General features: G+C 38.0%; 1 protein-coding gene across 1 annotated transcript; it reads right to left on the bottom strand.

Moving 5' to 3' along the window:
• Nucleotides 1-1330: 1330 nt before the first annotated feature.
• ELK4 (ETS transcription factor ELK4) lies at nt 1331-14021 on the bottom strand. Its single transcript, XM_040262971.1, has 4 exons — nt 13625-14021; nt 11693-12568; nt 10875-10991; nt 1331-9490 (listed from the first exon to the last, which is right to left on the bottom strand). Exons 1-4 carry the CDS (start codon nt 13829-13831, stop codon nt 9392-9394), a joined length of 1299 nt encoding a protein of 432 aa, XP_040118905.1. The 5' UTR covers nt 13832-14021; the 3' UTR covers nt 1331-9391.
• Nucleotides 14022-17729: the final 3708 nt, after the last annotated feature.

Here is a 17729-nt window from a genome sequence, read left to right as displayed (position 1 = left end):
CAAAGAATGCTCAAACTACCGCACAATTGCAATCATCTCACATGCTAGCAAAGTAATGTTCAAAATTCTCCAAGCCAGGCTTCAGCAATACGTGAACTGTGAACTTTCAGATGTTCATGCTGGTTTTAGAAAAGGCAGGGGAACCAGAGATCAAATTGCCAACATCTGTTGGATCATGGAAAAAGCAAGAGAGTTCCAGAAAAACATCTATTTCTGCTTTATTCACTATGCCAAAGCCTTTGACTGTGTGGATCACAATAAACTGTGGAAACTTCTGAAAGAGATGGAAAATACCATACCACCTGACCTGCCTCTTGAGAAATCTGTATGCAGGTCAGGAAGCAACAGTTAGAACTGGACATGGAACAACAGACTGGTTTCAAATAGGAAAAGGAGTAGGTCAAGGCTGTATATTATCTCCCTGCTTATTTAACTTCTATGCAGAGTACATCATGAGAAACGCTGGACTGGATGAAGCACAAGCTGGAGTCAAGATTGCCAGGAGAAATATCAATAACCTCAGATATCCAGATGACACCACCCTTATGGCAGAAAAGTGAAGAAGAACTAAAGAGACTCTTGATGAAAGTGAAAGAGGAGAGTGAAAAAGTTGGCTTAAAGCTCAACATTCAGAAAACTAAGATCATGGCACCTTGTCCCATCACTTCATGGCAAACAGATGGGGAAACAGTGGAAAGAGTGGCAGACTTTATTTTGGGGGGCTCCATAATCACTGCAGATGGTGACTGCAGCCATGAAATTAAAAGACGCTTACTCCTTGGAAGAAAAGTTATGACCAATCTAGACAGCATATTCAAAAGCAGAGACATTACTTTGCCCACAAAGGGCCGTCTAGTCAAGGCTATGGTTTTTCCAGTAGTAATGTAGGGATGTGAGAGTTGGACTGTAAAGAAAGCTGAGTGCAGAAGAATTGATGCTTTTGAACTTTGGTGTTGGAGAAGACTCTTGAGAGTCCCTTGGACTGCAAGGAGATCCAACCAGTCCATTCTAAAGGATATCAGTTGTCAATATTCATCAGAAGGACTGATGTTGAAGCTGAAACTCCAATACTCTGGCCACCTGATGTGAAGAGCTGACTCATTTGAAAAGATCCTGATGCTGGGAAAGATTGAAGGCAGGAAGAGAAGGGGACGACAGAGGATGAGATGGCTGGATGGCATCACCAACTCAATGGACGATGGACAGGGAGGCCTGGAGTGCTGCGGTTCATGGGGTCACAAAGAGTCGGACACGACTGAGTGACTGAACTGAACTGAAAAATGTAAGTAAAATTTAAAGGCAAAATAAAAAGATTTCACAAGGCAAATAATTTTTCTAGCCAGTTAGTATTCTTTTAATTCCTTTTTATATCAACAATCATTTTACAATTTCCTCTTTTCACTACCTATCTCAACACAGGCTTTAAATATTTTAATGTAGATATATATCAAATAGCTGAAGGCCAGGGTTTAGTGATAACCTTTGGAAAAGCTGAACTTTCCTCATCCACATTTAGCACAGATGGAAATTTAATACATAGAGACTACCTCAATAGATGAGAAAGGAGGGAAGTAATTCAGAAACTCATTTTATTAAAAATATTTATTTAAAAAAATACAATTGTCCATATCTAGTTGCACATACATCTATTAACATATCTATATCATTTTGGACTTGTAAATTTGATACAGTGCTTTCTTAAAGCCAGCTTGCCATTATACAAAGCAAATTCCTCTGTCAGTTCTTACATAAAATAGTTTTTTAAAATGTATTATCTTTCTAAAAGGATGCATATCATCATTACAGAATTTAACAATATTTTGTATAAAACTTGAAGTAATAGAAAACAAAGATCACCTGATTAGTTTTCAGAGCAATCCCTTACTCTGTCTGGAGATGCACTGAGTATTAACTACATATTTTCCTCTTAAAAGCAGCATATTTTAAAGCCCTCAAAGTGTCAGCGCAGGCTCTTCCTCACCAACCTAGATTCTGTAAAATTTCTCTGCCCCACACACGTAGAGCTAAGGCTCTGGCTAATCCTAACCACCTTAAGACAACACCCTTTAGTTTCCCAACAGGTAAGTCAGACAGCTCAGCTAGAGAGGTGGCAGTCTCTCTCCAGTTGCATCAACGATTGATGTGATTTTAATAAATGTAGGCAGTTACCGTCACTTGAATTGTTTTAGGAAAAAGAAATGTGGTTTTAATACTTTGAAGGTCTCCCTCATGTAAGTTACACTGAAGTTAATCAAGACAGATTATTAATGACACTTTAACAGTAATGCAGTCTTTTGGGTAGGTAGGTGTGCACTGGCATTTTATGTAAGTATTCTGTTTATACAAAAGTAGAGGATACTAGATATTATGAGAGACAGATTTCAACAGAATAAACAATGGGAAAAACAAACAATGAAGTAACTGTCTTCCCAGTTGAATGAATCAAAGTCTGAGGAAAGCACCCTGACAAGTTCTTATTACCACAGAGGAAAACTAAGACACACTGATGTAAAGGATACATCTCTTTGTGTTAACACCACAGCAGACATGCTTTTTTTTTTTTTTTTCCTGACTTACAGATTCAGTGGGTGAAAATCAAAAGTTTAACATTATTTAATTTTCAAGTGATGTCCACACTTGAAGATCCAGTAGGACTCATAGAAAATTATTAGTTTGTTCTTCAAAACACAAGATTGTACACTTTTTTAAAAAGTTAACTTGGATTATCTAGTGAAAAGTTTTTTCATTCTAAAAACTAGTTTTAGCCGAAAATTGTATTTGCCTCAATCGAAAGCCCATCAGTAGCAAAATGACTGGACTCAGTTTCATATTTAATCTTCTCTACCCACAAAGATAAACGAAACTGCTAGAAGGTAAAAGTGAAAAAATTACCTATGATTGTGACTAGAAAAGGCTGAATGGCCAAACCAAATAAATAGGCCTCAGTTAATAAAAAATTAGTTGTATTCATTTCTGCCTTTACATATATGCATCTTAGTTAATTTCACATATACGTATCTTAATTTCACTAATACTGAACAGGGAAGTTCATACAATATGTTCCTTTATCACATAAGCAATGAATGTAATGTACATATAAACACCCTTGGTAATACTGCCATCAAAAAAAAAAGTATGAAATGTCTTAGAAGGGACTACGTCCCCTACGTGATAAGACAATAAGCAACAATGATTAAACAGAAAAGAAAGTTGGCAAGTTCACAAAGTTGAGTATAATCCACCAACTGCAAGTTATTAAAAGTCATACATTTTTACAAAAGCACAATATTAAAAGCTTGTAAATTTTTAAAAAGCATCCTGGTCAAAAGAGCATACCTTACAGGGCCTAAAATGGCTCACTGGATAATCCATTTATCCCTTCTCCAAATAGTCTTAAGTTCCAGAAAGTATAAACAATAAACCTTAACGTCCCTGACCCTCAATATCCTTAAGCTGAAATTAAACAAAATAATTATTAAGTGCTTCCAGTTATTAAAAAACAAAACAGTGCTAATAATGGTGCCCCAAAAGTGCCAAGTAATGTCATCCCAGTACACGGCATTCCCACCCCTGAACTCTAGGCAGGCTTGAACGATTCCACCAGCTAGAAGTCAGGCCCAACCACAGGGCACCCCCATCCCCAAAACTTGTCCAGAAGATCCCAGGCCTGTCTTCGCAGGGCTCATAATCCTTGGAGGGGACAAGAACCAGAATGGGCCCTGATGAGATGGGAAACAAGGCAAAGCTAAGAACATTCAGCCCAAGATACTGAGGTTTCTGTGAATGCTTTCTATGTATAGTTCAAAAGGATAAATAGGCTACAATGCCAGAATTTCTCCACCACTAGCTCAATCATGGTAAGATCTGTATTTTAGAAATACTACATCTGGTATAAACATCCTCTCTGAGAAACTTAGAATGCAATATAGCAAGGATTTTACACAAAAATGTAGAGATTTTTAGAAAGAACATCCTTATTTGCTCAATAGTACATGAACATAAGAGAACAGTTTATGGTGACTTTGCTTAAAGTATGTCACAGGCAGCACTATACAGTATTTCTAAAATGTTGACAAGCAATTTTTAAGGCCTATGATTCTATGCATTTAAAAAAGTGGAAATATGCAAGGCATTAATTTTTTAAAAAGCGACAACTGCAAAGTGCAGCCAATTTTCTTCTTAAGTTTTAGTTATAAGATAGCCTAAGAACCACCCTCGACTAGGATGGCCACATGTTCCCTCTGAAAATACTTATTTATACACACACATACACTCACAAAAGTCAATGATCAGTACACATGCACACGCACTCAGCCAATCAGAATGACTTGGGAAAAATGCTCTGGCTTCCCAATTAAATATTTTAAAATAAAAATGTAAGCCTCATAAAACTTCTTGATGTGTATTATACTCAAAAGATTAGAGTTCAAGAGACTTACTATGCTTGATTGTATCCCTCATAAATTTTTTTGTTAAAGGTATCATTTAAAATGTTAACAACCACCTGAATCTCCTGGTTTCTATAGAAAGCTTAGAGCTGACCTTGCCCCTCTCAGGTAAACCACTCTCATTTCCATTTTCATAAGGGCTAAGTGCAGATGGCAGCACCCTAGAGATCACTGTTTTCTGCCAGGCTGTCAATCTATCACAATTTTTTTTTTCTTCAAGAAAAAGAGCTTGAAGAAACCAGCAGCTTCAAATGGAACATTTATACTACATCAACAACTCACCTTTTCAGATCTGCTCCATTTACAGGTAAAAACATGACTTTCCTTCTAACAGGTTCCACCAAGTATGAGAAATGAAATCAAACCGCCTTCTCTTCTTGCTTAATACACCACCACCCACAAGAATTCTAGATTCTAAGATTAAAACTTCAACCTCAGTAAGCAGAGTTCTGTTGACACAGAAGAATAACAGGGCACCTTGTTTCAGGCAATGCAAGCAGCATTAAAAACAGTAACAAAACACTCTGCTGACCCCAAACCAGGAAGATAACTAACAAAACACTTTCCACCCAACTGATTCTCTGGTCAGAGTACCTGCCTGAAACAATTATGGCTGGCCTCCACTTCACTACTATGAATTGAACAATTAACTTCTCAATTCCATCCTATCACACCCTCACATAACAGACCACGGACTTTGTGAGGAGTCTAGCTTTCATACTGGAAAGTGGTCCTTCACTCAGAACTGCAGGCTTCTGCACAGAGACCTACATTTGTCACCATACTTGTTCACATACCTAAGAATGGTACCTCAGCACAATTCTAGATTTCTGGCATAGGCAAATAAAAAATATACAGTAAATGAAGTGATACACAGAACAGGCTCATCAAGAAAGTATTTCTTCAGATACCAAAATATTACCAAAATAATAACAACAACTGACTAATGCAGCAAGAAAATGGAAGTTGTTACGTATTTTAAAAGAAAGCAACTTGAAGTAATTCTGAAATTGTTGGTAAAATATAACAATAATAAGGCCAAAAGAAATTTGCGAGTGGCCAGTAAATTTTAAAGTCACACCTAATATGAAAAGAGACAACCACACTGTCAACAAATAGTAAGCATGAAGCTCTGTAAAACATTTGGTAATGGGTTATTTACCAACATGTGAAAAAGAAACAGGAGATTTCAGAAAGCTGATGACAAACTCTGCTGAAAAGTTCTTAATCTCTTGTAGAGATTTTACATAAAAATCAGATCAAATATGTAAAGGATTTCCCCATATATCACAACCAAAACTTTTTTTTCAAGATCAGACTGAGAACCAATACACTGAGTCAGGGGTCTTTAAAGCAGAGTGTGCACCAGAAGGTACACAAGACCATCTGCTGGATGCAGGGAAAACATCAGAATTTCTGCTCAAGATTTATTTTTATATCACCCTTAATTTCTGTTTTTGTGTATGTCTTATAGTATACATATGACTTTAGCAGTACATAACCTGACAAACATACACACAAATTTGCAATAGGGGATTGTGTTCAAAGCCTTTTATTGATCAAGGTGTGTGTTCAAAAAGCTTAGAGAATGTTTTTCTGAAATGCCAAAGAGTGGCTCTACTGGGCCTAAATTCATTAGAACTGACTTTGAGAACTTTAGAATCCTAACACAAGTTCTGAGGTCAGCATGAAATGCTGTCATTAGAGTGGACATCACATAATTACAGCTGTCAATGGCACTGAAGTGTAACATCACCAGCCTGCAGTTTCAGCTCGAGTTCCAAGCCTCTGATTTACATGTCCCTCCAAACCTAAGTGACACATAGGATGAAAAAACCAGAAATCATGCCATGTAAATAGATTAAACAGTCAGTCTAACCTTTTTTAAAAAAATCTCTAATAGAGTACGTAAATCTTCAAGGAATTCTTTGAGTGTACAAAAAAAAAATCCAGTGTAAAAAAAAAATCCAGTTCCATTTTACTATATAGGCTCATGGGCTTATTTTCCCCATCAAAATCTAAAGAAAAAGTCACATTACCTGTATTTTAGCCACCAAAATATAGAAAAGCTGAATCTATATTTTAACTTTTAACTCTAAGAAGCTTAAGGTTGATCTTTTGAGGGTTTTTGGATTCTTCCATCACGTGTAAATTTTTTCAAAAATCAATGGAAATTTCCATCTTTGAATACAAAAATATGGCCATGAAGAATATCACATCACAAAAGCACTATGACAAACCAAAAGGAAAAAAATATTTTAGAAATTAGGCGACAATCCATCCGAGGGCAGAATAAACGCAGTGGTTCACTGGCTGAGTGTGTGGCCCTGAGCCCGCTGTGGGCATCCGTTCTCAGCTCCAAGGTGGTGGCCTAGTCAGCCACAGGGGAGTCAGTTACACCACAGAATGGACTCAGCAAATGCTACAATTTAAGGCCTTTTCCCCTTCAGACAGCCTGGTGGTTAAACACCTCCCAGCACACAACTGATTTAGATACCGGCCAGAGCAAATGAAAAGCTAAGCTAATCACAGCAGAAGCTGCCAAAGTTCACTAAACCTGCTCCCCTATTTTAACCTGGGCTACTTCTGCCTACCAGCATTCATCCTGGCAAAGTGACTAGTGATGGATACCAGCTACAGCTACCAAATAAAAGTCTCTCCAGTGAATACTGATCTGAAGTGGTATGTCACCTTTTGATGCTAAGAAGAACTCTGTGGATGTTTCAAAATCAGAGGCTTTCCCAGGAAGGAGGTAGTTTACAAATAGAACAACCTGCCTCATACACTTCACTATGGTTGCAGTTTTATTTAATTTAAAAACGTGAACACACACACACACACACAAACATACACCAGCTTCCCCTAAATAGTTGATCTCAAAGAAAAAGCAGGTCATCATCAACCTCCTAAGGCCCACACCTCTCAGAGACTTACAGGAGAGGTTTACAGGCAGAGGACTCACTAAAACTGGTTCCTAGGAAGTTGCTTTGACTGAGTTTTAATAGTGCTGTTGGTTCCCAGGCACCCTTTTACTAAAACAGTAATCAAAGATACTATCCGTGAAAACAAACCAATGGCTTTTCTCCTTTGATTCAAAGTAAAATACTTTTTGTGCTTTCAAAAATTTAAATACTAGTTAAATCAAGCCATCAATATTTACTTATCTAATGTATAAAATGTGAATTAAGCTAATAAAACTAGTCCAAAGCACTGCTGAGCAGTCTGATTTCAAAAAAGCATGCAAATGTGGGAAAAAAAATCCAGTATGTCTGTTCCCCATCGTTATTGAACAGTACCTTTCAACACTACTATTGCACATCTTAGGAACAGAACTTTTCAGCTGATAACCACAAATTAAACAGTAACCGGTCTCCAACACTACAAATATAAAGGCAGCTCCCTGAATACCATCCTTCTGCTACTAATGAACTAGCACAGACATCTTACACCAGAGTTTCTCTATACTGTATAAAACAAATTTCAAGCAAACATATACAACTGGAAGATGCTGGTTTACAGCAGAGTCGCTTTGAGCCCTCAAGTCCTTTACTACTTTCATATACCATTTAGTTCAAGTCATTCAATTATAGGAACTATTTCTAGGCTTGAAAGATTAGTTTAATGGGCAGGGCGGTGGCAGCGGCATATCATCTAATCCTGGACTTTAAAGCCAAATTTTCCAAAAGACTCCACTGTGATGTTGGCATCAAATCAGCTTAGGGGTTCAATAAATGTCTGTACCTGGCAGTGATGACTATATGCTAACATTTCACAAGTCTGGCAGAGATGAAGGCCTATCTACTAATACAAATGATCCAGTCCCTATGTATGAGCACTTCCAGATGAGCTTTGCTACTTCCTAATTAAAAAAAAAAAAAAATCAAAGAAATAAGTATATTTTTACCTCACTACAGATTTAAAGAGTTCACTTTGCTTTTCATCTTCCTAATTAAAACTATCACAACCTCTAACAACTTTAAATTTAAAAGATAAACAAACAGTAGGAAATGGGATTAAATGAACAGAAAAAAAGGTCCTTCACACTGAGTATCTTCTAACTGGGAAACGCCTACATGTTGTTTCAAGTTTTTTCCATTGAATCCTTGACTCAGAGATGCCTCAGACTCTCAAATCCCAGGTCCATCTCCCTAAAAGCCATCATTTACCATAAGTATTCCATAGGTGTGGAATCATACCAGCAGATGACATTTCTGTGCCAGATATGAGGCCCCATATTCTCACTGTTTGTTCCAAACACTGCCTTAAGCCCCAGGTTTAAAAATCTCCTTATGTGGGAATAAACTAGCTCCATGCTCTGTTCACATTCAGTCAAGATCATACATACGGCTAAGGGAACCACCCTGAATAAATGTAAATAAGCGAACTGTTTGTGGAGTTGCTTACATACATTATGCTTCACAGCAAAACAGAATATCCCCAATAGTCCTGCTCGAATCGTACTTTGTGTGAATAGGAATGATTCTTTTTCCTCCACTGCTTATGCACAACTCACTTTTAGTATTTAACAGAGCACAGGTAAGTCCTAAAGATATGGCTAATTTCATTTAACTAGTATTTCTTTATATAATATGCTCAAAGCATAACTGCCAAAGGGTCCCAATAAGGCAAGAGGAGTAACTTTGTTCTTAATTCTCTTGCAAAGCATAGCTTGCTCATAAATCCCATTAAAAATTTCCTTAACACAAGGTTCACAATATTTTTAAAAAGGAAAGAAAGAGGGAGGTGGAGTTTGGACTCCAATTAAGGCATTTTTATACACAGTCTAGCTTGAGTCCTATTCAAAGGGAATCCTAAAAAGCATTTTAATGGGGAACGGCAGAAATCATAACAGTCTATTATCAGCATTGTGAAGTGTCAATCCCTCACTTGAATGTCTTTCTCTTTCCTTATTCCTTGATTCTCTCGTTCCACAAGTGCATAGGTTATGTTTTCTGTAGATCTGGGGAAAATGGGCCAGGGGTAGAAGGTCCATCCAGGCCAGACAGAGTGAACGGCCCATGACTGTTCAGCACAGAAGGAAACTGAGAAAGAAAATAAAACACATTATCATCCTATTATGCAATCCTAAACTTCACTTTCTGTCCCTGTTACAGTCCCTAAGGCAGAACACAGCAGCACCTGCAGAGGCTCACCGGACAAAGGCACCAACTGTTTATCATGGAACAATATGATGTCACAAAAACTTAAACAAAAAAATGTTTGTCTTACATATTAACACTCTCCAGCCTACCTTGATGGAATGTAAAGAACAAATCTATACTTTTCCTTAGATGCTGAAGTACACAGGTTCACACTTGACTTCAAATGGTTATAGAAAGTTCAGTAAATGACAGCATGCACTCTGTAGACTACAATTCAATTATATAGCAAGTCACACTGTCAAAAAGAGGTCCAGAGGAGATGCCCATCTCATACCTGCTGCTAACAGCTGTAGGGTGCTCATCCTAGAAAAGCACTGCCCATCATGTATTCTGAGACCAAATCTATATGGAGATTCCAGGCTGAAGCTACAAGAGCACTATGGCTTTCTCTATATAAATCAATTCTCTCTTTGCAAGAGGCAAACAAAAATGTAAAAGGAAATATGGGAAATTTTCCATACTCTTTCTATTCAGCAATTTAGAAATTTCTGTAAAAATAATTGCATTAGTAGAAAGATTTAAAAAAATATTTTTCTTTCCCCACCCCTTACCATTTCATTTTCAAAAGAACAAATGAAAATTTAAATTACAAAAGCTAAGAAAATCTCCCAGGGAGTCACCCTGGAATAAGTGAATGAATCAATATAAGAAAGGTGACAAGTTATAAAGTCTAGATAGTTTAGGCAAAATCATGGTTTACAGCTATAAGATCTTTCTTAATAAGATCTTCATTAAGAGGTAGTGCAATACTCATTTTTAAAATATATACATGTATATTTAAAATGCTGATGAGTATCAATTCTGAGTGACAGGAAAATGGGAGAATTTGATAATATTATTCTCAGGAGTTTTTTCTATTTAAAAAAAAATCCTCAGTTAAAAGGGGAAATCTAAGTGCAGAGATTGCCCCCAAATATACATACATACACACACACACACACACACACACACTTTTTTAGAAAAGAGGATTTCCAGCATTTAAAATGATTTAAAAAGTTGGATGAGCTCAAAATCTACTACAGTATTGAACAATTCTTAGTCTAATTCAAATGTATGGAATATTAAACAATGAAAAGGAAACTCTGCTGTGAATATTTATCTGGGTTATTTGCGGGCCAGAAAATTAACACTTAGAAATTCAAAACTAAATCTAAGGAACACTTTTTAAATAGAAGTTTTACAATGATTAACTGTAGAGTGGATTTTGCCTCTCTGCTCATTTACCACACCCCAGTGATGAAAGACAAGCTTCTATGTAATTTACCTGAAAAAGTGTGTTAGCACCTTGTAGTCTGGCTGGACTCAGGGGAGCAACAGGGCTGAGAGTACTCCAAAAGTGGATACTGGAGAGCAAGGGGCTTGGAGTCAGTAAGATGGGTGTCTGCAATATACAAGCCAAAAATATAACTAAATGGCTTATCAGGATTATGTTTTATCCTTGTAATAATACACAATTAGCCCTGAACCCAAATATTGTCCTATTCTCCATTCCAAATATCTCCAAGTCTGAAATCTTATCCTGAGGAAACAGTCGGAAATTACTTTTACAACCCAGAAAAGGAAAAGGTCAAAGTATTTTCTAAACTGTTTCTCATACAATTTTTGTCAAATAGAAAAACAAAACCAATCTGAATTCAAGTATGGAAAAATAATGGGTAACTGAGTCACAAACATGCTTTCCCCTTAATAATGAGTAGGTCTGGGAGTAACATGTTTAAATGTTCTATGAGATGAAAAAGTTAAGAAATAGCTAATGTTAGCTAACTGTAAAACTTGTTATTCAACATCACATGTTTATTAAGGTCCACAGGATCTGTTATTTTCTAATGTGACATTGTCACTGTTGTTTTATAAGATCACCGCCCCCATCCCCCGACCCTGCCTCCACCAGAGAGAATATACTTATTTTCTTTAGGAGAAAGTGGAAAAATTAGGTTACTTTCACAGGGTCACATATAATCTCTCTAAAGCAAAACTACTATGTAGCAGAATGAGAACTAAGGTTATAAATTTGGGATTTGTTTTAAAAGGTGAGAAAAAAAACAAAATAAATGGTGGCACTAAAAGGAAAGAGAATGTTACCTGTGAAAAAAGTGCTGGCGTAAGAGAAGCTGTAGGGAGAGATGGGCTTAATATTCCCAGTGGGCTTGGATCACTGCCCGTGATCACAAGGGTCGGTGCCAGCTCTAACCCTTTGGGTTTCTTGGACCTCGATGAATTATTTGTTTTGTCCTTTTCTAGCAAAGCTGAATCCTGGTCTTTAGGCTCCAGGGACAAGTTCTCTGGAAGCTGCATTGGCTGAGAAGCCACTGATTCCATGTCCGTGTCCATGTCTGGGTTGGAACTCAGCGGTGGTGAAGGAGTTCTAGGAGGCTCCTGCAGAGGGGACACGGACGAAACAGGAGGTGTGGTGGTAAAAGGGGCAGTCACTCCCGATGCAGAAGTTGGTGCTTCCAGGGAAGGCAGTCTGGGGGAAGCCAAAGTCTCCAATGCTTGGATAGTTTCTTCTGAAGATGGAGAAATACCCGGGCCAGCTGAAATGGAGGCAGCAGGAGGTTCAACTGGTGCCTTTTTAGAAGGTGTTGTTACAAATTTGATAACAGATGGAGTTGGCTCCTGAGGAGACTTTTTCTCTGCCAATTTCTCAGCTGGATTCTCAACCTTTATAGATTTGAAAAGCTTCCTATTGGAGGAGTTCAGAGAGTTGAGAGTAAAAGAAGAATATAAGCCGGAGTGTATGTAGTCATTGCGGCTGGAGGTCTTGGCACCAGGCTGTGGTGGCTTCTCTTTCCCGCCATTCTCCACATCTTTGGAACTGCTGCTGCTGAGCTCACTGAGGCTTAAAGCTTCACACTCCCCTTCAACCCTGCCCACTGTCATTGGGTCCATGTTCAAAATCTCTGGGTACGAGACAAACTTGTACACAAACTTCTGACCATTCACTTTTTTAATGATATTCTGTAGATAAATAAAATAAGCACTCAGACCTTCTTAAACTTTTCTTAACCATTTGTTAAAACTTTACCCCACCCCACCCCCAAAGATCATGAGAAAGCTGACTGAATGGGGTTCTCTACTTGATAGGTAGTTTACTTGAAAACTTCAAAATCACCTAAATTTATCCAGCCATTCCAAACACAGTTCTGACCATTATGGAGTACAAGTTAAAAACATTTAAATGTCTTATTAACAACTGAACTAATATGTCGCATAAAAGCTGAAAGATTTTAATTGCTTAACTCCAAAGGTACAAAAACACTCACATCCTCAGGAAGCAAAAGGAATTTAGAACATTACTTCTAAGGTTCCTACTTCCTTCAGCTGTTTCTTACCTCATCTCTCCACACAGGAAAGCTGATAATATCAACACTCAAAGGTGAAAGAAATTAAGATCCCAGCTTCTCACTCTAATTCTCTTCATTTGAGCATTTTATTTTACTTCCGTGCCCAAGAATGTATTCAAAATAATTAGAAATTAAACAAAAAAATTTTAACTAAGAAATCAAATCTAGTTATTCTTTAAGGTATTAATTTGTGTTCTGGGTTAAACAGTAAAAATTAAGTACACCTAAAAAACAGTATGAGATAATTTTTAAAGTAAATCATGATATAAACAAGAGTATTTATCTATGCTGAAGAATCTCAAATTTCCTTTTCCTTATTCCAACTCTATAATCATTTTTCCTTTAAAGACAACTGCAATTAGGAACAAAATATGTGCATGGGAGTCCGGTACTGAATACGAATTTGCAGAAATACACTTAGAACATTTACGTCTAATTATTTATTCTAATTCCAAGCTGCTGAAGCTGTAAAATAAATTGAGTTAAAACCAAAATAGTGATCATTTCACAATGCATACAAATATTGCATCATTATGCTGTACACTCAAAAGCAATATGTCAATTACACCTCAATTTAAAAGTCATTTTAATAAATAAACCACAACATTAGCATGTCTAACCTCAACAGAGGAGAAGGAACAATTTTTGTTTTGAGGTGGATGTGTATTACCTTCACATAGTAGTATCTGAGGGCTCGGCTGAGCTTGTCATAATTCATATTAGGCTTGTTCTTTCGAATGCCCCAGAGACGAGCCACCTCTTCTGCCTGCAAAAGCTTGAACTCCCCATTATTAGAGGTCCAGCAGATCATGTGGTCGTTCTGAGGCTCCTTTAGGAGCTGAAGGAGGAACTGCCACAGGGTGATAGCACTGTCCATAGCAATGAGCTGGAAGAGGCAACACTGTGTGTCACTCACCGTTTTAAGCACTTTAAATGTATTAGACTATTAATTGCTCATTTCATCCCCACAAGAATCCTATAAGACAGATTCTACTGCAGCCTCATTTTATATGTGAAGAAACTGATTCATTTCAGAGTTAAGTAACTTGTCTAAGCTCACACAAGTAAATGGTGGAGCTGAGATTTAAACCCAGGCAATCTGAATACAGACCTAAACTCTTAAACATGCAACACTGCTTAAGAAAAGTCTTGCTATGAGATAAGCTAGTTTCATAAATTACAGGAGCAGACTGATGAATGCCAACCAGTGCAGTATCACTGTTACTAAATTTTATCTTAAAAACTCACTGTCGGAACTTCCTGGGGGTCCCCGGGCTAAGACTCTGTACTCCCAATGCAGGGGGCTGGGCTGGATCTGTGGTCAGAGAACTAGGTCACACATGCCCCAACTAAGAATCTGCATGTCACAACTAAAACCTGGTGCAGCTAAATAAATAAAAAAATATTTTTAAAAAAACAATTCATTGTCATATTCTCTGAGGTGACCACCATTTCAGCATCTATCTATACTAGCCCAGTTGATTTATATGCCAGGATGTTCTGTGCGTCTCAGGGTGGCCCAGAGATAGGAGGCATAGTTTCCATTATAATAAATGAAATTTTCATGTAAGTTGACAGCACTGAAAACTCAGCAAAATGTTCCCTAATTTACAAGTTCTGCCACCATTCTGTCCGCAGGAAGTCCACCTGCACAGATCCTTTTATTTGATTAGCAACTTTTATTTGATTATCAAGATTGGAACTGAAAAGCCTTTCAATATCTCAGGTTTTAAGATCTTCCTGTTTAGGCCAGTGTTTCTTAAATTCAGCACTATTGATATTTTGAGCCAGATAATTCCTTTGTTCTTGGAGGCTGTTTTGGCATTGCAGTTTAACATCCCTGGCCTCTACCAACCAAATGCCACCAACACCTCCTGCCCAATTTGGCAATCAAAATGTCTACACACATTGTCAAACATTCTGGGGGACAGTATCATCTCAGTTAATAACCACTGGTTTAGGCAATGGAGCAGCAGGAAAATGTTCTCTCAAAGGTTTTTCCTCAAAAAAACTTTAAAACATCTTGTTTCTAAGAAAGAAATCTTAGGGTGGAAACTCTGGCCAAATATACATAAGCACATCCTAAAATGTCTATAAGGGAACTTTACACATACACACACATACATAAAACCTTCCTGTTTTCAGTCTGTGAATTAGATCTCACTGGATCAGAACAGAAATTAAATCAAATCAATTCTGTTAAAATACTATAAAAACAGATAAAGTGGACAACAGCAGAAATTAAAACTTCTGTGCTGCAAACAATTCCATCAAATGAGAAGACAATCCTTGGAATGGAAGAAAGCATTTCATCAAAAAAAATAAAGAGTTCTTACAATTTAAAAAAATTGAAAATAAGCAAAGGATTTGAAAAGACATCTCTCCAAAAAGTAATACAGGTAGCCAATAAAGCACATGAAAAGATGCTCAATGTGACGTTATTAGGGGAATAAAGATCAAAACCACACAAGACACTGCTTCACACCTACTAGGATGGCTATGATCAAAAAGGCAGGTGATGGACCTCCTGGTGGTCAGGAATCTGCCTGCCAATGCAGGGGACGTGGGTTCGATCCCCGAAGACTCCACATGCTGTGCGCCACAACACTGAGCCTATGCCCCACAACAAGAGAAGCCCCCGCAATGAAAAGCCCAGACACCAGAGCTAGAGAGCTCGAGCACAGCAGGGAAGACCCAGCGCAGCCAAACAGAAAGGACAGACGATAAGTATCAGCTAAAATGTGGAGAAAAGTGAAACCTTCATACACTGCCAACGGGAATGTAAACTGGTACAGCCACTTTGGAAAAAGGTTGCAGCAGTTCCCCAGAGTTAGCATATGACCCAGTAATTACACTCCTAGGTATATGTCCCAGAGAAATGAAAATCTATGTCCACATAGACATTTATAAGCAGGACGTTCAGAGTGGTATTCATAATATTCAAAAAGGTAAAAACTACCCAGATGTCCATCAACTGATGAGCAGACAAGCAAAATGTAGCCTTTCCCTTCTCCAGGGGATCTTCCCAACCCAGGGATCGAACCCCGGTCTCCCACATGCAGGCGGATTCTTTACCAGCTGAGCCACAAGAGAAGCCCAAGAATACTGCAGTGGGTAGCCTGTCCCTTCTCCAGCAGATCTTTCCGACCCAGGAATTGAACCAGGGGCTCCTGCATTGCAAGCAAATTCTTTACCAACTGAGCTATCAGGAAAAGCCTCCATATAACCACAGAGTGTAGTATTAGCCAGAAAAAGGAATGAAGCAGTGATATGGGCTAGTTCAATGGATGAACCTTGAAAACATTAGGCTAAGTGAGAGAAGCCAGCCATTAATCTGAATAGGCAAAAAAAGCAGACTGGTGGTTGCTTAGGGCTGGGCATGGGGGATGCGTGTGGAAAAGAAAAGGGGAGTGACTGTTAATGGCGTGATGAAAACACTCTAAATTTAGATTGTGGTAGTGGCCATACAACTCTGGGAATATACTAAAACCACTGAACTGTACACTTCAGGTGAATTTCACTCTATGTGAAATATATCTCAATAAAAATGTTAAAAACAAACACCCCAAACAACACAAAAGTTAGGCCTGAGAAACCTAACTCTAACAATGTACAACTCACAAAGAACGGGATCCTTAACTATGTCTGCTTCCAAAAAGACCAGAGATGAGGAACTATATTGGAAAATATCTCAGTAATTTTTGAGACATTCAAAATGTCCTCCTATTATTGTCATAAATTTGAAGCTGGTTATACAGAGATACTGTCATCCAAAAGTAGAGATGAGAAAATAATTAAGAATAGAAAAAGGAAGATGCCTCCCAAAGTTAGAGAGTTAACGGAGAAACTGAGGCCATGAATCCAAGTCTCTTTCATCACAGTCATGTACTCTGTCCCTGAGGGAAACCACTTTCCTAGATGGATAAGAGCATTCACATTACCTAGGATTGTAAAGAAGTATTACATTGTTAGATAATAACTGACAATAATGTACAAATATGAAGTACTACTTTAATGCTAAATAACCATGTTCACTAGAAAACAGCTTTCCAGAGCCTCACTTAAGCTGGGTTAAAATAGTGGTTTTATACTATATCCATCAAGTATAGTTGAGGGGGAGGGGTCCCCTGTCATTTCTCTTAATTTACCAGAGAGGCTTTTCTTCTAGTGATGTCATGGTAAGTTACTTTTGAACTATGTATGTTCCCCACTTAAACAATTCTTTGTAGTCTAAATCTGTTACAGCTATTCCCTAGTAAATTTCAGCTTAACCAAAGAACTCAAGTCTTTACATTTCCAGACACCATCTTCACGTTAAGAATGCTTACAGCAGCGTGAGTATGTGTGAGAGAGACGATGGTGTCGATGCTGAAGCTAGGAGGGAGGGAGGAGGGAAAGGACAGACAAGCAGAGAACTGGAATATCAAGACTATTACAGGTTTGGTGCCTATAATTTCATTTATTTTTGGAAAAATTCCCCAAACCAAATCCTAGAGTTTTATGCCTATCTTGCAGATAATGCTTGAGCCCTACAGGTTTATAATGGCTAAGCAATACGTACAAAACAACAGAAATAATGATGAGTATTTCCGCAACAAGCACACAAGAGTCATCCTGAGCAAACGGGAAGGGTTCCCAAGGTGGTGTGGGTTTAATTTCCACCTCTCCCTTCGGTTATTAGGGGAAAGTGTGGATTGAGCTTGAGTAAGTTCCAGGAGTTGGTGATGGACAGGGAAGCCTGGCATGCTGCAGTCCATGGGGTTGCAAAGAGTCAG

This window comes from Oryx dammah, unplaced genomic scaffold (genome assembly GCF_014754425.2).
Source record: "Oryx dammah isolate SB20612 unplaced genomic scaffold, SCBI_Odam_1.1 HiC_scaffold_21, whole genome shotgun sequence".
Taxonomy (NCBI): domain Eukaryota; kingdom Metazoa; phylum Chordata; class Mammalia; order Artiodactyla; family Bovidae; genus Oryx; species Oryx dammah.
The sequence above is the reverse complement of the archived record's forward strand: the minus strand, read 5'-3'. Positions and strand labels throughout refer to the sequence as shown.

What these genes read in the sequence shown, in the direction of transcription:
- ELK4 (XM_040262971.1), bottom strand. Translation starts at nt 13,831, where the DNA reads ATGGACAGTGCTATCACCCTGTGGCAGTTCCTCCTTCAGCTCCTAAAG. An exon ending in TCAGATACTACTATGTGAAG is followed by an intron (nt 12,569 to 13,624) that starts GTAATACACATC and finishes ATTTATCTACAG; the next exon opens with AATATCATTAAAAAAGTGAA. An exon ending in CGCCAGCACTTTTTTCACAG is followed by an intron (nt 10,992 to 11,692) that starts GTAACATTCTCT and finishes TGTATATTGCAG; the next exon opens with ACACCCATCTTACTGACTCC.